At 36.9% G+C, this 21,025-nt stretch overlaps 1 protein-coding gene across 1 annotated transcript in view; it reads left to right on the top strand.

The window, feature by feature from the left end:
- The window catches only part of PPP3R1 (protein phosphatase 3 regulatory subunit B, alpha), a 69,293-nt gene extending 48,316 nt beyond the window's left edge, over positions 1-20,977 (top strand). The window contains exons 3-6 of the mRNA XM_030310730.1: positions 11,198-11,374; positions 12,846-12,905; positions 14,039-14,223; positions 18,852-20,977. Of these exons, the coding sequence (XP_030166590.1) occupies positions 11,198-11,374; positions 12,846-12,905; positions 14,039-14,223; positions 18,852-18,899 (470 nt within the window). The 3' untranslated portion in view covers positions 18,900-20,977. The remainder of the gene's footprint in view (positions 1-11,197; positions 11,375-12,845; positions 12,906-14,038; positions 14,224-18,851) is intronic.
- The last annotated feature ends 48 nt before the right edge of the window (positions 20,978-21,025 follow it).

The following is a 21,025-nucleotide window of genomic DNA, read 5'->3' as shown; positions in this document are numbered from 1 at the left end:
AGTTTTATATAATCACAATGAATAATTGAAAAAAAAGTGAAATTGACAAAAATACCATTTATAAATAAAAACATGAGATATTCATGTTAGAAGTTTAACCAAATATATGTAAGATTTGTACACCTAACTATGAAATGTTACTAAGAGAAATCATTAAAAAGACCTAAATAAATGGAGAGAGATGACCACATCATAAAATGAAAGACTTGATTCTGTTGAGGCATCTGTTCTACTCTGATTGATCTATAGATTCAAGTCAACCCCTATTGAACTCTCAGCAGGCTTTTTGTAAAAATTACCAAACTAATTGCTAATTCCACATGAAATGTATGGGTCTTAGAAAAGCCATAACAGTTTTGAATAAGAAGACAAAGTATGAGGACAGTGCTCCCTGATTTAAATATTTACTATAAAACATTAGACTGGTATTGGCATAAGATAGACCAGCCTGTGGAACAGTAGAGGACATAGATCCATATAAATACAAATATATATATGTAGCTTCACTGGCAAAATATATTATTTGATTTTTTAAATTTTTAATTGAAATATAGTTGACGTATATAACATTGTGTCAATTTAAGTTGTACAATGTTGATTTGTGTAGTTGATTTTTTACAAATGCATCAAAGATACCATTGTAAGGGAGACTTTTCAACAAAATATATTTCTATATGAAATAAAAATTTGCCTCTAATCCCATATATAAAAAATTACATGGGTTATAGATTTAAACATAAAAGCTGTAAAACTGTGGAACTTTTAGAAGAATATGTAGGAGAAAATCTTCATGCCGGGTTTACTCAAAGATTTAGTACACATAAAACATGAATCATAAAAGAAAAAATGGATTTCATCAAAATTGAACATTTTTGCTCTTTAAAAGATACCTTTGAAAAGGTAGCTTACAGACTGGGAGAAAATACTTGAACTACCTACATGGTGACAGAGGACTTGTGTCAGTATACAGAGAGAATTTCACAACTTTTTCAGACAACCCAGTTTTTGTTTTTGTTCTTAATTTTTGAGAGAGCATGAATAGGGGAGGGGCAGAGAGAGAGGAAGACAGAGGATCCGAAGTGGGCTCTGTGCTGACAGCAGAGAGGCCCATGAGGGGCTTGATCCCATATGATTCGTGAGATCATGACCTGGCCTGAAGTCAGATGCTTAAGCGACTGAGCCACCACGTCGCCCCCCAGACAACCCATTTTTTAAAAGGTAAAGTATTTGAACAGTTACTTTTCAAACGAAGATATATATGAATTGACAATAATCACATGAGAAAGATGCTCAAGATCATTAGGTCTGAGAAATGCAGATTAAAACTATAATCATATATTGCTACCACCCGCTAGAATGGCTAAACTTAAAAAGACTGACAGTACCACGTGTTGCCAAGGATGTGGAGCTCCTGGAATTCTCATAGATTGATGGTGAGTGTGTAAAATAGTACACCATTCTGGAAGACCTTTTGACAGTTTCTGAAAGTTCAGCATACAGCTTACCCAGTGACCCTGCAAGTCTAGGAAAATATTTGTTTACAAAAAGACTTTATGAATATTCTTAGTAGCTTTATTTCTAATAATTCCAAACAGGAAACAACAGGTATGTCTAGTAACAGATGCATACATTTAAAAATTGTGTATATCCATACAGTGGACTCTACTACTCTGCAATAAAAAGGAACAAGCTACTGCCATGTAGCAGCTTGAATTAATGTGAAAAATTAGATGAGAATAAGAAGATAAATAGAAGAGTACACCTATATGATCCCATTTATATGAAATCCTAGACATAATTAGTGACAGAAAGCAGAACAGTGGTTACCTGCTATTGGTGGTAGGGGACGTGATTGACTGCAGAAGGGCTCGGGAACACTTGGGGATGATGGAAATGTGCTTTTATCTTGATTGTAGTGATGCTTACCTAAGTGTATACATTTGTCAAAACCTGTAGAACTATGTATTTAATAATGTGTTTTTGGAATGTTAAAGTTGGCTTAAAATTTATTGGCGTTTTACAGTTTGATAATTATTTTGTTGGTGCTGCTGTCTAGCTTTTTATTTAACAATTTCATTTTTAAATTACATGAAAATTATAATCCAGAAACACCAAAAATGCGCCTTGCCTCTTACATTAGAAAATTATGATATATCCCTAAAATCTAGACCTTTTTAAGTATATGCAGGTTTTTCATTTGTAAGAAAAATTTGTGTGACTTTGTGTTAATATTTCATAAAATACTTTTTCAGTTTTCTTATAATATTGTTAAGGTTCTTTCTTTGTTTGCTTTGTTCTGTTGTCAGACTATGCCTTGCAGAATATAAATATTAAACTGCTACACTAAAAGGTTGGTACAGAATTGGGGGCTTTTTTTGCAACTGCTTCTCTGTGACTGTCTCTATCGCGCCCTCTGGTGGGTTTTGCATCTAATTGGGGGTAACATGAAAATCCACTCATTACCTTTGTAGGAGATAAATCTTACAAAAGACTTAATAGAACTTTGAAATTAAACTTTAAGTTGAGAAATCACCCAGTATCTTCTATTGATGACACTATAATGCTTTATTCTTGTGGTAGACTTTATAAGAATTATAAAGTCATGTTTTTCCATAGGTTATTTTGTCCTGTCTGATGGCTCTTTCCAGAATATTTCTAAGATAGAGATTCTGAGATTGCTTACTAGAGTAATCTTTCCTAATAGTTTTCATTCTGTAATATAGTTCTAAATATTCTGCCATACAAAAGAGAAAATTCCTCTTGAAAATATATAGTCAGAAGAGGCTGGAATTCCGGAGTCTGGAATATTTTATGGTGCCAGAAATTAAGGAGATGCTCAAAATGGGGATTGTTGAAAGGTCACACAGGAGCCAACCTGAGGTGGTACCTAAACAAAGCTGGAAAAATTTGATGAATAGTGACATTATTGAATTTTAACCTGTAGAATAAAATAAGTATCTGTGAATCTATGCTGATGTGAATAATTGAATAAAGAAAGAAATGGGGAAGGGGCAGTTTTTTTTTGTTACTTAAATAGGAACGTTTCAATGTACAAGGAAAGGGGAAAAGAAAATCATTAAGCAAATACCATAGTGATTAAATCTTGCACACCAGAGTCGAGTTGCCTGTGTATGCTAAAATTAGGTTAGAGTTTTAGGAAAAACGGGATATTTGTATAGTCTCAAAGTATTGTTTCCCCTTCCCCTGATACATTTTTTAAATATTTATTTTTGAGAGAGTGTGAGTGGGGGAGGGGCAGAGAGAGAGGGAGACACAATCTGAAGCAGGCACAGCACAGAGCCCAACACAGGGCTCGGACTCCCAAACCACGAGATCATGGATGCTTAACTGATTGAGCCACACAGGTGCCCCTCCCCTGATATTCTTTAATACAAAGGGAAAGATAGTAGATTGATAGTGGAGAAATCTGACAGACACCACCCTGGCCAATTGATTAAAGTTAACATCACTAGCAAAAAGACATTGACATTGTGAACCCTTTGATAACAATGTGTGCTGATAAGGACACATCATCATTTCTATGGTATTTTTGCCCCAAATGCCAAAATGTATCCTAATCATAAGAAAATATCAGCAAGTTTAAGGTGAGGGACATTTTACAAAATACTGGATTAAAAGTTTCAAGGTCATGAAAGACAAGGGAAGAATTAAGAGCTCTCATAAATTAGAGGAGACTAAGGAGAAATTAAAAAGTCGCAAAAATAAGAGTTCCCAAATACCCCTCAGCTAGCTTCCTCTAATGTTAATGTCTCACTAAACCATAGTACAGTTACCAAAATCAAGAAATTAACATTGGTACAAACTGTTAAACTTCATATTTTAGTAAAAAAACTCGGGGCGCCTGGGTGGCGCAGTCGGTTAAGCGTCCGACTTCAGCCAGGTCACGATCTCGCGGTCCGTGAGTTCGAGCCCCGCGTCAGGCTCTGGGCCGATGGCTCGGAGCCTGGAGCCTGTTTCCGATTCTGTGTCTCCCTCTCTCTCTGCCCCTCCCCCGTTCATGCTCTGTCTCTTTCTGTCCCAAAAATAAATAAAAACGTTGAAAAAAAAAAATTAAAAAAAAAAAAAACAAAAAAAAAACTGGTGACATCTGAAAAGTTCTTTTCCAGGATTCTAAACAGGATCCTACATTTAGTTTCTTTCAAATTATTGTTACTGCTAGAAGAATTTGAAAAAACTTGATTTATTTTGTTTTTGTTATTAGATGATTAATAGACTAACAGATAGTAAATTATCTATAAATTGACTATTTAAAAGAATTTCCTCAAGAAGGATTAGTCTTGTTGCTGTTGAGTACTACACGATTACTGGGAATTGGCTAAAGTTTGCAGAAAGTTTATTTTTCTACCATTCTGCTTATTTCTTTTTGTTTTCATTTTGAGAAATCTCAGAATCACCTAAAAGAGCTTAGACTTCACAGTTGTTTTTCTTTTAACCCTAACAGTGGAGTAGTAGCTTGGTGTGTATGTAGTAATAATAATAATGCTTTAACAGTTGGAGACCTAGATGTCTTCTATACTATTTTGGAATCTCTTTTATTCCTTTTTTCTTTTTCTTTAAAAAAATTTTGTTTTAATGTTTTTTTGTTTGTTTGTTTTTTTGAGAGACACTCCCTCCACACACAGACAAGACAGAGTATAAGCAGGGGAGGGCAGAGAGAGAGGGAGACACAGAATCCGAAGCAGGCTTCAGGCTCTGAGCTGTCTGCACAGAGCCTGACGTGAGGCAAAAACTCAAGAACTGTGAGATCATGACCTTGAGCTGAAGTTGGATGCCTAACCGAATGAGCCACCCAGGTGCCCCATTCCTTTTTTCTAAATGAGAAAAAAATAGGAAGGGAGATGGTTGTTTTTCTTCATTTGAGAGAGTGATGAATGAATATGCAACCTTCTGTCTCTTAGTATTATTCTAGTATTAATATGTCCAGTTGACAGTTTTTATTAAAACTTACTGCAGCTCTCTTCAGTAAATGGTATTGGGAAACTGGACAGCAACATGCAAAAGAATGAAACTAGACCACTTTCTTACACCATACACAGAATAAATTCAAAATGGATTAAAGACCTAAATGTGAGACCTGAAATTGTAGACATCCTAGAAGAGAGCACACAGGCAGTAATTTTTCTGACATTGGTCATGGTATATTTTTGTAGATGTGTCTCCCAAGGCAAGGGAAATGAAAGCAAAAAGAAATTGCCACTACATCAAAATAAAAATCTTGGACATAGCGAAGGAAACAGCACAACCTAAAAAGCAGCCTACTGAATTGGAGAAGATATTTGCAAAGGACATATCTGATAAAGGGCTGGGATCCAAAATATGCAAAGAACTGATACAGCTCAACACCCCCCAAAAAACAAATAATCCAATTAAAAATGGGCAGAAGATATGAACAGACATTTCTCCAAACGACGTCCAGATGGCCAACAGATAAATGAGAAGATGCTCAACATCACTAATCATCAAGGAAATACAAAGTACAATGAGCTATCACCTCACACCTTCCAGAATGGCTAAAATAAAAAAACACAAGAAACAACAAGCATTCATGAGGATGTGGAGGAATAGGAAGGAACCATTTTGTACTATTGGGGAGGGGGGGGGGAGATGCAAACTCGTGCAGGCACTGTAGGAAAAGTTTGTCGTTTCCTCAAAAGGTTAAAAATAGAACTGCCCTACAGTAATTGCATTATTGGGTATCAACCCCCAAAATACAAAACACTAATTGAAAGGGATACATGCACCCCTGTTTATAGCAGTATTATTTACAATAGCTAAATTATGGAAGGAGCCCTAAGTGTCCATTGATAGATGAGTGGATAAAGAAGAGATGGTATGTATATACAGAGGAATACTGTTTGGCTAAAAAAAAATGAAACCTTGCCATTGGCACAACACAGATGGAGCTAGAGAGTATAATGCTAAAAACTAAGTGAGAGAAAGACATCTGATTTCACTTATATGTGGAATTTAAGAAACAAATGAGCAAGGGGAAAAAAAGACCAAGAAACAGATTCTTCACTGTAGAGAAGCAGAGAGAATGTAGGTGGGTTGATGGGTGAAATAGGTGATGGAGATTAAGGAGGGCACTTGTCTGTGATGAGCCCTGGGTGATGTATGGAATTGTTGAATCACTGTATCGTACACCTGGAACTAATATACCACTATGTTAACTATACTGGAATTAAAAACTTAAAAAATATCTTAATGCAAAAAATAAAATTTATTGTAGCAAAATGAGCTCTCTAAAAGCAGATTCTTAATTACTATTTTATGTGTTAATGAGATTCTCGAAATCACTTGTTAAAATGAGTAACCATCTAGATTTCACCTTTATCCCTGAGTATAGTCAGGGTGCATTGATCTTCAGTAAGGTCTCAACAGTTTAATTTGGTGTTTTCTGTGTAAGCAATCCATCAATTCCTTATTAATAACTTTATATTTCATAAACTCAGACAAAAAAATCCAGCTTTTAATGTCTTCCTTAAATATTAGAGAATGATACAATTACTTTATAAGATTCTTTATTTTAGTGCTTTGTAATAAATTGACTATGTAGGCTTTTTCAACTATTAAAAGTGATAGTCCTTCCAAAGGCGTCCTTACAAAAAGTAGAAAAATAACGAGTTTTAACTTGGCAAAACATATGAAAGAGAGTATCTCTGAGTCACAAGATGAGTCAAGAGGGTGAGGTTTGTTTTTTTTCCCCCCTTGTCCATCTGTTTTAAGGGAGTAGGAAAAATCTTTGATCAAAGTTGCTACCAAAAGTTGGAATTTGTTCTTTAGTATTTGACTTGTACCAAGTGCAGATCTGAAACGTTTAATGGTACTACCAAGATGGGTTTAATCTACTTCAGAGATCTGTGCCTAATTTGTACGAGATTGGTGTATGCTGATACTTCAAGAATCGAGATTCTGTTTCATGCTTTAGCACACATTTAATCCTGCAACACATCTGGTCTACAATGCTGGCAAGTGGAAGTGCTGAGTAACTGCTTCTCTGGTGAACAGTAATGACCAAATTCATCACTTTGTTCCATACCCAAAATAACTATTTTTACCATTTGTTGTTGAAAGCTAGCTTTCTTAGATTTTGGCTTTAAAAGATATTTATGGCATTGCCTTCCATGTTAACCATTTAAAAATACTGAAATTATTTAGTATAGATTCCTCCAGTTGTTCAGCTAGCCTCAGAGTACTGAGTAATCTAGTCTGTGTCTTACTTATTATTGTAATCCAGGCAGGAAGGAAGGGACAGAAAGGAGGAAATAAATGGGTGGTTGGAGAATAGATATTGCCTACTTTCAAATTACACTGTCTTCCTAAAGTAAATCCCAAGGTGAGTTTTGGCTGCATGGGGTATGTGCAAATGGTGGTGAACAGAAGATTAGATAGAGGTCATTCCCTCCATGTTTTATTTCTGGGGCTTTTTAAAAAGCCATTTGTCACTGGCACATTGCTTTGCCTTTAAGGAAAGTTGTAACTACTCATCCAGAATAGGTATCAACTATTTTGTAATATTTCACAAGCTATTTAAAGCAAAAGACAGAAAATGTCTTTTAAAATGTTTTAAGGGGCGCCTGGGTGGCTCAGTCGGTTAAGTGTCCGACTTCAACTCAGGTCACGATCTCGCGGTCCATGAGTTCGAGCCCCGCGTCAGGCTCTGGGCTGATGGCTCAGAGCCTGGAGCCTGCTTCCGATTCTGTGTGTCCCTCTCTCTCTGCCCCTCCCCCGTTCATGCTCTGTCTCTCTCTGTCTCAAAAATAAATAAACGTTAAAAAAAAATTAAAAAAAATTGTTTTAAGGGCTTGTGCCAGAGAATTAGTTAATGATACTCATAACTACAGGATATACAGTTAATTCCCCCCATTTTTTAAAGATTTTTTTTTTAGTGTTTATTTTTGAGCAAGCAAGTGGGGGAGGGACAGAGAGAAGGAGAGAGAATCCCAAGCAAGCTTCATGTTGTCAGTGCAGAGCCTGGTGAGGGGCTTGAACTCACGAACCATGAGATCGTGACCTGAGCTGAGACCAAGAGTCAGACGCTTAACCAACTGAGCCACCCAGGCACCCCAGTCTCCCCCCTTTTTAAATCAGAAATTGGTACGAGTCTCATGATCAGAGAGTTCAGGGAAGGACATTCCAGCAGAGGGTATATAAGGAAACGGAGGCATGAACTTTATGCTATAGAAGAATTGTGCCAGGAGCATTGTAGCTAAAGTAAAGACGGGGAAGAGAAGGATGGAAATTTAAACTGAGGCTAAATATTGTCAAGGGCTTTAGACTTTGTATCCTGAGCGTGTTAGAAAGCCACTACACATTTTTAAGCATGAGAGCCAGCAATTTGGCTGAATGTGGTTTTTAGAAAGATTACTGTTGGCAGTGTAAAGAAATATATTTGATTTATGATTCATCTTTATTCTTAATATTCCTTGTTCATCTGTCAAGACTGGAATGCTTTTGGATTAGTGGGGTTTTCCAGGTAATTGAAGATAGTCCTTCACCTCGCTTTCAGTTTCAGAATGTGACTTTATAAAACTGTTATCATGTTTATATCATAGCATTAGTAAATGGAATCTAACAGTTTCTATAAGTATTATGGCACTACAGTTCTGCCTTTGCTCTTTCCAATTAATGGTACACTCTAGAGTTACTCTAAATGAGATGCTGTTTGGGGACACGTTGTCTTTCCTTTTCCACTTACAGTGTATTTTAGTCATCCATTATGTTCAGTTTCCTCATCACCTTTTCTGGTTTGTGGTTGTAAGGCAAAACTAAAGATTACTGGAAAAAGTTAACTCATCCTTGGTATGGAGAGGGAGAGTAGCTTTCAGCAAACACTATGAACTTGGAGAAACTGTTCTGAAAGATCTGCTGATTGGTGTCTGGTAGGTTAAGTCGAGTTTTACTCTAAATTCTGATGGCATTTTGATGAGTAAGTTTTAAATCTGAAACACTTAGAATTAAAACTCATTTAAAACATTTATTGAGTACCTTTTATATGCAGTGTACAGAACACCAGTGAAAGGTCGTGGACTCTGGTCTGAGGTGGGGAAGACAGGTAAATAAATAAATGAAAAGCATTTAAGGGACTTAAGGTTTATTAAATTTTCCTCCCAGGAGTGAGGATATCCAGTTTCATCATGGAAAATAAGAAAATAAGGTTTATTTGAACAGTTGCTTTTATCATCTGTTCATTAAAGAATAAAAGGGACAAAAAGTTATTTGTAGTTGATGTGTTTATGAGGTGCGTATTTCAGTTTTGATTGGATTATTGTAGGTATATATGTGTGTTTTGCTATTTGAAGCAATGTTCAGTTGAATCATTAACATAAAGGCATTTCTGTTACAGTAAAATATATGTATTGAAAACCTCAAATGCTGCAGAATCACATGTTGGGAAAGTATGGTTTGGGTAGACTCAAGTTATGCAGCTTTGTAGCAGAGTACTTAGAAAACGATCACGGTCTTAAAAATTTTAGCATAAATAGCCTCTGGCATTTGTATTAAGCACCATAGCTATTCATTTATTAGCCTTAAACTAGGACTCGAGCTTCCTATTTTGGACCTTCCTCCAGGTCCTTGAGGGCAGCTGCTTTACAGAAACTAATTTTGTAAAAATTAAGTAAGGAGTCATGGTACAGTCCCTTTGTTAAGTGCTTTTTGAGGCTTGGTGGTGGGAGAGGTGGAGAGATGAGGAATTATCTTTGCAGCTGGTTCATTTGTACCCTTTTCACCATAGAACAGTGTTGGAAAGACTTTTGAAGTTCCTGAAGCTACTAAACTTGCTGTTTTCTGTAAAGGAAGGCATTTGTTTTCACCTTGTTTCTTAAGGTTTTATTTTATTAAGACTTGTTCTTTGAGAAAACTTGTCCACTTTTTCCCTTCAGAACGAACTAGGAAAAATCCCTATGAACCAGTGACATTTCTGTGCTCTGTTGACTCACAAACCAGCTCTTATGACTCCCTTTACCAGCTGCATATGAACTACTTCATATTGGAGCAGCATCTGTTGTTGTATCGTCTGTACTTTGTAGTGCAGATACAGTTTTTATTTCACTTTAACATAATCTTTTTAAATTTTTTTTTCAACGTTTATTTATTTTTGGGACAGAGAGAGACAGAGCATGAACGGGGGAGGGGCAGAGAGAGAGAGGGAGACACAGAATCAGAAACAGGCTCCAGGCTCCGAGCCATCAGCCCAGAGCCTGACGCGGGGCTCGAACTCACGGACCGCGAGATCGTGACCTGGCTGAAGTCGGACGCTTAACCGACTGCGCCACCCAGGCGCCCCAACATAATATTTTTATATTTAAAAAATCTTTAACTTTTAAGTTCTTATAGTGAGAATGCCATATATTCTAACCTTCAAGAAGTTTGCAGTCTCAGTCTTTAATACTGTGCGCCATAATACATGTATACCCATGGGCAGCATAACATTTGACTTAATTTTCTTTTAATATATTTGTATTATTTCTGTTACCAAGATTAAAATTATTTGTATGAATTTGATTTCTTAAAGGAATGAAGACAGTAATGTAATTTAGAAGAAAAAATCTTTCAAGAATGCATATGCATATTAGAGACTGGATACTAAATTTTTACAGAGTAATTACAAATTAATGCAAACATTTCTTAAGTGAATTTTGTTAGCTGTGGTTCTTTTGGTTAAAAAACATAAAAGCGGTATTTTATTTGCTCATACTTGCTAAGAGTATCTCTGGAAGAATACTCAAGAAACTGGCAACATTGCCTCTAAGGAGGGGAATTGGATGTCTACAGGGTGGGATAGGAGGGAGGCTTTAATTTTGAACCATGTTCAAACCATGAACTATTAGAAAGAAATCAAACTTGAAAAAAATAAGTGAAAGATGCTTTGGTACAGAACACAGATTGATTTAGCCTGCCTAGTAGGAATCACCTGACTCCATGATCGGCTTAGCATTGCAATCCTATAATATCTTGGTGCGTATACAGTTGGTTTGTATGTTATGGCAGGGGCAGGCAAACAAAAAGGTAACCAAATAAAAATACTATGTACTTTTCTGTTATAGGCAATTAACCAATAGAATATGTAACTTTTAATTAAACTCAAACTTTGATTAACTGCTGGATTTTTTTCCCATATAATTCTCATAAAATCATTTTGTAAATCTTGCTACCTCTTTTGGTTTGTTTTTAGTTGATGCTGATGAAATTAAAAGGCTAGGAAAGAGATTTAAGAAGCTCGATTTGGACAATTCTGGTTCTTTGAGTGTGGAAGAGTTCATGTCTCTGCCTGAGTTACAACAGAATCCTTTAGTACAGCGAGTAATAGATATATTTGACACAGATGGGAATGGAGAAGTAGACTTTAAAGGTAAGAAAGTTTTTTAATTTAACAAGTTAGGTAATCTATAACTAGTCTTATAGTTCTGTGTATGAAAATGTCTGAAAATTTAGTTTTTTAAAAATGTGTTTATTGGTGATCTTATAATAATAATGTTAAATTCTTGAAACGTGTGGTATATGAACCTTAATGAACTAATAAGTAAAAGATCTTTTACCGCTTGGTTCATATATGATCAAATTTATTTCCTTTGTTTTTGGAAAATTAATCTTATTTTGGGAAACATGTTAGAACTGCATTTTTAGAAACTTTATTTAAAGAATGAGACTTACACTAAGCAATAAAAAATAAACTGTAGTAATAAGGAGATGAGCATTTTACACAGGACTATTTTAATCTAGAATTTTACATAAAACAGTAGTGATTTTGCTAATATTACCATGGTACATAATTTTATATTTGATTCTATACTTTGTCATCAACAGACTTTGTTATTTTAGTTCCAGGAACTGAGTTTTAAGTGAAGGAGGATCTAAAACAGATTTTATGATAGATTTAATGTTAAACAGGCAGTGAAGAAAAATGATCATTTTCACGAGGCTTCCAACACTTTATTTAAATGATTCTGAATTTTGGGACCAGAAATTCAAAATTATTTTTGTTCTGGCAAAACAGTCGGGGGGTGCTTGCTGGCTCAGAAGAGCATGAGACTTCGATCGTGAGATCGTGAGTTCAAGCCCCACACTGGGCAGAGAAAATTACTTAAACGGAAGAAACAAAACAATGTATAATCTTTTTTTTAATACTTGTAAGATTTTGTGTTTTTTAAATATTTTTATTTTATGTTTAAATGTTTATTTTTGAGAGAAAGAGAGCAAGCAGGGAAGGTGCAGAGAGAGACGGACAGAGGATCCTAAGTGGGCTCTGCAGCTGACACATAGAGATGGAGCCTGATGTGGGGCTCAAACTCCTGAACTGTGAGACCTTGACCTGAGCTGCAGTTGGACGCTCAAGCAAACTGAGCCACCCAGGCGCCCCAGGATTTTGTTTTTAAGTCATCTCTGCACCCAGTATGGGGTTCCAGCTTACAACCTTGAGACCAGGAGTCACATGCTCTGCCTACTGAGCCAGCCAGGTGCCACTGTGATCTTTTAAAAAACCCCTCTTTTATAGTTCCATTCCAAAAAGAAAGAGTTAAATAGCTTAAAGAATTGTTTTTTAGTGGTAAGCTGTGTGTTACTTAAGAAATATTGCTCAAATTGATTTGACCTTAGAGAACTGAAAGTTTGGATATTTAAAAAAATACATAGAACCTTGTTTGTTGAAATTTCAAATTTGGCACTTTCAGTTTAAAACACTGCTTTGTAATATTTTCTTTTGCAGCAAAAGAAATATTCTTTTATGGATATGTTAAGTTTTTGTGTGTGGGGGGGTATTATGTATTTTCCTATATAAAAAAAATGAAACTTCTGATTTGTAAACACTTTCTGTTCTTATTCAGAATTCATTGAGGGAGTCTCTCAGTTCAGTGTCAAAGGAGATAAGGAACAGAAGTTGAGGTGTAAGTATTTTTCTTTACTGAATTCATTCTTCCTCTTATACCACTACTACCCATACTACATTATAAACTCCTTTTTTAAAAATATTCTAAAAGATGACTTTTTCTAGATTCTTAGTATATGTAACAGAAATTGTATATTCTGGAGAAAATCCTTTTAGGCTCTTTGCAACTAGTATATTCTAATGATGTCATTGTTGCTTTTTAGTTGGATAGAAAGAAAACAATTTCCTTCTAGTGAAAACAGCTATATAAACTGCTTGTCTTGGATAAGAGATTTGTTGATGAAAGGGGGAAGAAATGTTCTAATGTCATTAGGTGAACTTAGTTTATATACATATTTAGCCAGAAGTCCACTCTTTTGGTTTATATAGGCACCCTCTATCACAGTGAACATCTGTACCTTTGTAAGTTATTCAGCTCTTAATTAGACATTTTATTCAGTAATAGTTCTGTGAGGCACAGGATATATGCAAACATCTTTTGTAAATGAACTCTTAATATAAATGAGAATAACAGTAATAGCAGTTGAACTTTTGGCATGTTTCAGACACTGTTCTAAGCAATTTTTTACATGTATTATATGCCAGTTATAAAGTACTCTATAAAGAACCTGAGAAGTTGGAACTGTTATTAGTCCCAATTTTATGTATAGAAACTGAAGCTTAGCAAGGATAAATAACTTGCCTTTAGGTATGCTAATTGGCCCAAGCACTCTTGACTCCAGAGCCCATACTTTTTTTCTTTGTTTTTAATTTTTTAATGTTTATTTATTTTAGAGACAGAGAGAGACAGAGCATGAATGGGGGAGGGTCAGAGAGAGAGGGAGACACAGAATCTGAAATGGGCTCCAGGCTCTGAGCTGTCAGCACAGAGCCCGACGCGGGGCTTGAACTTACAGACCGTGAGATCATGACCTGAGCTGAAGTCGGACGCTTAACCGACTGAGCCACCCAGGCGCCCCAAGAGCCCATACTTTTAACCAGCCCCTAGAGGCAAGATCAAATGTGAGGAGCCATCTTCATAGTTATAATTCTAGACTAGATGTTTGACAACTCACTGTTTTCTTCTTCACTGAAGGTATTTACTTGTGATTGCCTTACAACTGCCATTGATTTTCCTTACTCTTTTTTTAGTTGCTTTCCGTATCTATGACATGGATAAAGATGGCTATATTTCCAACGGGGAACTCTTCCAGGTGCTGAAGATGATGGTGGGGAACAATCTGAAAGATACACAGTTACAGCAAATTGTAGACAAAACCATAATAAATGCAGATAAGGATGGAGATGGAAGAATATCCTTTGAAGAATTCTGTGCTGTGAGTACAAAAGAGCTGGTTCTTCAAAAGTTAGGTTTTAAAAGCATTTATAAAACTACTTAATAGAGAGTTCCTTATACTTATTTGCCCTAGAAATTTATTTTTTTTTTTTTTAATTTTTTTTTTTTTAACGTTTATTTATTTTTTTTGGGACAGAGAGAGACAGAGCATGAACGGGGGAGGGGCAGAGAGAGAGGGAGACACAGAATCAGAAGCAGGCTCCAGGCTCTGAGCCATCAGCCCAGAGCCCGACGCGGGGCTCGAACTCACGGACCGCGAGATCGTGACCTGGCTGAAGTCGGACGCTTAACCGACTGCGCCACCCAGGCGCCCCTGCCCTAGAAATTTATATACAGTATTTGATTTTACCTAATTGCCCATATTCAAAGTTTTGAAATATTCCTTATGGTAACTGTTAATAACTAACCATTATTATTCTCAAGAATTCCTGTTCCCAGTGATTATCTGGTAATACACCCTAATGCTAGTACCATTTTACTTATACTAGTAACTTTTACTTATTGTTGGTAGTCCCCCACATTACAAACAGGGCATATTCTTAAGGTTCATTTAAAAATAAATATGTTTGAAAACACTTGTGGAGGGTAGGTGTTGATGCAGTTTCAGCTAGGAATCCAGAAGTTTGGCTTCATGAGGACAACAGAAGTGGAGTGCCTATGCATGTTAGACTCATCAGCTAGGCAGTGTAAATGGTGATTCCTCCCCTGTCCCCTCTCCCAAGCTACTGATGGATTTGCCACCACTCAGTGCTTCCAAACAGGAACACAGCCGCTCGGTTTCTTTCTACTTTGCCAAAGCAGAGATACTAGCCTTTTGATACATATAATAAGGAGTTTTAACTGCAAGCTAGAAAGACCAGAGAATCCAGAGGAGAGGCGAAGATAACAAAGAAAAAAGTTTTAAAGTTTTTCAGTTATGATTGGATGCTACTGTGGCAAGATTTCCTTCCTCCTTTTCATTTTTTATTTAGACCATACAAGGAAAAACTAATGACTGCTTGTGTGTCATGTAAGGACTAAAGTTGTTACTGTGGCATTGAAGTAGAAGTTCACATTATCCTTTAAGTAGCTTCCTTGCTCTCAAGGGAATACTGTGTGCATGCTGTTTCAAAAAGTAGAGTGATGATTGGGGCACCTGGGTGGCGCAGTCGGTTAAGCGTCTGACTTCAGCCAGGTCACGATCTTGCCGTCTGTGAGTTCGAGCCCCGCGTCAGGCTCTGGGCTGATGGCTCGGAGCCTGGAGCCGGTTTCCGATTCTGTGTCTCCCTCTCTCTCTCTGCCCCTCCCCCGTTCATGCTCTGTCTCTCTCTGTCCCAAAAATAAATAAACGTTGAAAAAAAAAAAAAAAGTAGGGTGATGGTCTAAAATTGAAAGAACAGACTGGGTCTTTTTGGAAGAGGGTTAGGCTTGAGATTGGAGACTTTGTTGCCTGGTAGTACTGCTGGGAGGGTTTATGTTACTCCTGTTTCTTCTTTACCAAAGATCACGGAAAGACTGGTGTGGAGTGTGGTCAGATTGTGCCGTGGGACCAGGCTGGTCATGTCAGCATAGGTAGCCAGTTTTCAAAAGAAGGAAAGAAGGAATTCAGGGGTGCCTAGGTGGCTCAGTCACTTGAGCATCTGACTCCTGATTTCAGCTCATGTCATGATCTCACAGTTCATGAGATGGAGCCCTGCGCTGGGTTCTGCGTGGCTCCAGCAGCGCAGAGTCTGCTTGGGATTCTTTCTCCCTCTCTCTCTGCCCGTCCTCTGTTCACACCTGCACTCTTTCAAAATAAATAAACATTAAAAAAAAAAATCCTGAGCATTGAGGGAACAAAAGCAAAAATGGAAAACTCTTTCTACAGTGATGTGAGATGTATATAGATGAAGATTCCATTTAGTAAATATAAAAATGTAAGTTAAAATTACACATAAATTGTTTGTCATTGGAAGAAAATTAAAATGTGTATGATGCTGTTTACGCTGAAGACATAAGCTGTGCTTTGAGTTTATTTCCAGTATTTGATAAATTGCTTTTGTATTTTTGAGGAGTGTAGTTTGGGGATGGAGAAAAACTTTTGTGCTTTAAACCCAACTTCTCTGAACATTGATCAAGTCCATAACTTTGGCTTCATTGAGTCCTTTTTATTCTGATTTCTCAAGCTATAGCAGTAAAGAGATGGGAAGTTACTTTAAAAGATCACATGCTTGTCTCCCTCCTTTAAAAATTTCAGAATACTTAAACATACAAAGAAAATAGAAACAATTGATGACAGTGTTAAAGTTGGCAGGTTGAACTGAATACTTGTACAGCTGACCCTTGAAAAACATGGGTTTGAACTGCACATGTCCACTTATATGCTATTTTTTCTTTTCAGTGAAGTATTGCACATGTTTTTTTGTGTTAATGTTTTCTTTTTTTTCTAGCTTTATTGTAAGAATGTAGTATGTAATGCATACACAAAATAGTGTTAATTGTTATTCATGAGGCTTCTGGTTAACAGTGGGCTGGCTATTAGTTAAATTTTGGGAGAGCCAAAAGTTATATGTGACTTTTTTTCTGCATAGCGGGGTTGATATCTCCAACCCCTGTTGTTGTTCAAGAGTCAGATTATTTATTTTTGCTTTCCTCTCCAAACTCCAGTTTAATTAAACGGATTAAAAAGTAAAGGTTTTGAACCCACAGGACAAAGAGAATAGTAGGGAGGATAGCAACTAGACAATTTAAAACTCTGTAAACTGACTTAATAGGAAAAAAAATGAATTCTGAGCTATCAGCTTGTAAAGCTGAGCGGCAACTTGGTATATAATGCAGAATCCCTGAAAGGCTCAGAAATTGGTAGCATAAGGTAAGTGAAAGTGGAGGGGTGGCTCAGTTGGTTGGGCCTCTGACTTTGGCTCAGGTCATGATCTCATGGGTTGTGAGTTTGAGCCCTGCATCGGGCTGTGCTGACAGTTTAGAGCCTGGAGCCTGATTCTGATTCTGTGTCTCATTCTTTCTCTGCCCCTCCCCCACCTGTGCTGTCTCTCAAAAATAAATAAATGTAAAAAAAATTAAGTGAAAATGGGGATAAAGGCAAGACTAAAAACAGTTGCTTGAAGTCTGTTTAAAAAGCATTCAGAACACTAGATCTCCCTACTCTGTTCAGACTCCTCCACTGTAGTGGGAGATTGGAGAGGGTGAAGTAATCTGAGTCTGGAAAACATGAGGAATAGATTGTGTGTGTGTTGGGGGTGGGGGGGGGGGGCGTGGTGGTGAGTATCCAAGAGAAGGCAATGCAGGAATGTTATTTGCAGACGTGTAGGGAAATACTGAATATTACCTGAAAATCCTAAATGATTATCTCTGTGTAAAAGAAAACAGAGAACGAAGGCAGGGTAGCAAACTGCTGTTTTCATAGAAGTTGTAGAGCTAATTGGCTATTCAAGCTTTATTTTTGAAATAAAAATTTTGGGTTAAATTTAAAAATAATACAGATGCAGTTATACACAACAACATGGATTAATCTCAAAAACCTGTTGGGTGAAACAAGCCAGACATGAAAGAAATTTCATTTTAAAATGTACAAAAACAAACCAAACTAATCCATGTTGTTAAAGTCACAGTAGTGGGTGGGTGTGTGGGGGGGGGGGGGCGGGTAGGGCAGGAGGAAGGAGATGGCTAGTGCTGGAAGGGGGCCGCAGAAGACTGCTGAAAATGATCTGGGTGCTTAGCTACTTGGGTGTTTACACTGGGAAAATTCAAGCTATGAACATTTATGACTTACGTATTTTCCTTATGTAGGTTATATTTAATAATACAGGTAAATTACACTTTTTAGATTACCATGTCATTTATTCACTGAGATTTCTGTAACAATTCTGCATGTATTGAATGAAGCCCATGAGAAAATGTGCAGAAGTTTTTATTTGGTATTTTTATAATGCCTTCTAGAATGGACTGACAGGTTGGGTTTTGAGGATAATTTTTATGCTAACATCTGGTTATTATTTAATATTAAACTACCTTAGTGTAGGGGTTAGCAAACCAAAATGGGTCAAATCCTTCCCGTGGCCTGTTTTGTAGGTCTTTGAGCTTAGAACAGTTTTTTACATTTGTAAAAAAAAAAAAAAAAATGTGGGAGAGGAAAACGCCAAGAGAAATTATATGTGGCCTACAAAGCCTATAACACTTCTTATCTGGCCTTTTAACTTTGCCAACCATTGTCCTGAACACAAGAAAATGCCTGTTATCCTGAGAGAAAGCCCTTACCTAGAGGCAATACAGGCTTAAAAAAACCCAAACCTCAAAAGCCAGCTTCTGAAAATGGTTAAAGTAGTATTGTTTTTTAAATTGTAGGGTTTTTTTTTTTAATGTTTATTTTTGAGAGAGAGTATGAGTGGGGGAGGGGTGGAGAGAGAGGGAGGCAGAATCCGAAGCAGGCTCCAGACTCTGAGCTGTCAGCACCAGAGCTTGACGTGGGGCTCGAACTCATGAGCTGTGAGATCATGACCTGAGCCGAAGTCGGACACTCAACTGACTGAGCCACCCAGGAGCCCCTTAAATTGTAATTTGGTTAAGGTGGTCAGACTAGTAACAAGGAATTTTCAAACGTGGTTAAGCTTGATTTGTTCCTATCTGTTGCAGGTTGTAGGTGGCCTAGATATCCACAAAAAGATGGTGGTAGATGTGTGACTCTTTTTCTAAAGAGTACCACCCAACACTTTTGCTTTCTTCTCCATCTCTGAAGATCTGCTCAAGACGTCCAGCAATGCTCTCTGTGTATTTAAATGGAAGTATTTTTCTCTGTGAAGCCACATTTTCCAACACGAGCCTCATGAAGCCAACTAAGTGTTATTGAACTCTTATTCTCTCAATAACTCAGTGTAGCACTTTAAAGTCTGAAGGACAGCAACATGAAAAGAGCATATCAATGTGGTGAAGAAAGGGAAGGGGTTGGCTTTTTAATTTATTTTTCTTCATCTTTTATAACAAGAAAGTATCTATATATACATATGTAAATATTTATATATAGATATATGTAGCTTTCTATATGTGTAGGTTGGCTTTAATTTAATATACTTGATTCAGAAGCAAAATGATAGAGTACAAAAGTGCCAAGCAGAACATAAAACATCCTTACTTTTATTTCACACAGTTTTATATATAGATAGAAAGTTGTACAATTTGAGCCGGGTGTTAGGCCAGCTATTTTCCTTTTCCTGTGCTTTCTCCTTTGAGAGATTGACAAAGCATTTGTTAACGTCCTATTACTTACCTTAATTACATTTTTGTAACAGAGGAGTCTGTAATTTTCTTTATACCTATGAATAGATTTCCAGGGACTAGGTCTCGTTGCTGAGCAGCTCTACTGCATCTCTGCCTGAGGAGAAAGTACAGTGCAGTGCTGCCGCCAAGAGCTCCTCCTTGTGTTCCGACAGGAACCGCACCAAGCTCACGGCTGCTTCGTTGTTACTTCTGAACGAGGAGCCATTTTCCTTTCTTAAATGTCCCTGAGTTAAATGTAAGTTACCAGTTGTGGAAAGGCCGGAAGCTATCTGAGGCAATCACGATTTATCTTAAGACATTACTCAATGAAGAATACCTGAAGTAATCATGGACTACTTAGGATATCCATTCATTTGTTTCATTACATGGGTAAACAGTTTGTCATTAAACTTCTGTTTGAACCGTAAATTTCTTTTCCGTTTCAGAAAACTTGCAGCTAATCTGGAAAATTGGTGATATTTAATGTGCATGTACATATCTAAACACCCACATAGATTGGTGATTTAAATGGAAGAAGTCTTTTTATCTCTGTATGCCACAGAAGAGCAAAATTGTATCAAAATTTATACCTCTCCTGTTTCTTTACCACAAGGCATAGAGAGTGCATGGTGGTTTTCTTTCTTGATTTGCCCATATTTGTAATGGATGATAACTGAAGAAACGTGTGATATAAAAGTAGTGTATCATGTTCCACCACTTGATATTATCCCTTCCCTTTTCTGCAAAGGTACTATTGGCTGGAAGAGAACATTTTGGTTAGCTTTCTAGGAAAGTAGTCTTCCCCTATGTAGTTTTTCTAGAAAACCAGTTTCATAATCATGAGTGGAAAAGGGCAGGTTGAATCAAAGTAAATGAATCTTAAATTGGGCACGCCTGCCTGCCATCGCTGTTCCTTCAACTGAGTGCTGCACATCATGGGCTCTGTCTGTGAGAGAAAAATCCCGGTGCTTGGTGTCTTTGCATGACATGGAGTTTTGCATGTAGATCAATTTAAAATGTACCTCTTGTTTACATAATTTGCATAATTTTAAAAGATAATGTTGCCAAACTTTGGAAATGTTAATGTTCAAACTGAGAATCTCCACTACATGTAACTTTCTTCCTCTGGATCAGTACGTGGCTTATAATCCCAGCCAGTGGTTTGATCTGTTCCAGTGTCAACTGCCATGTGCTCTGCTTCAAGGGGGAACTAGTCTTTTGTGAATTTTTTGTACATAAGTATTTGTTACAAATATTTTAGCAAATGCTTTCTATTTCTCTTGCTTGTGCATATCTTGGCTGGCGTTACAGAAAAATAGTGCAAACATTATTTCCTTACTGGGGAATGAGGGTTTTTTTTTTTTTTTTCTTTTTCTTTTTTAGTGGGGGTGGGGGAGGGGTTTATGTTGAATGTTTAGTTTTTTCTTCTGCATGAAACGTCATGTTGTGGGATCGTTAGAAAACTTCATACTGTATGAATAAGAAAATAAAATATTTGAAACTTGCTTGAGTGTACTCACAGTCATCTTTGTTGGGCTCCCACAGCCATTAGG

This window comes from Lynx canadensis, chromosome A3, assembly GCF_007474595.2.
Source record: "Lynx canadensis isolate LIC74 chromosome A3, mLynCan4.pri.v2, whole genome shotgun sequence".
NCBI lineage: Eukaryota > Metazoa > Chordata > Mammalia > Carnivora > Felidae > Lynx > Lynx canadensis.
The sequence above is the reverse complement of the archived record's forward strand: the minus strand, read 5'-3'. Positions and strand labels throughout refer to the sequence as shown.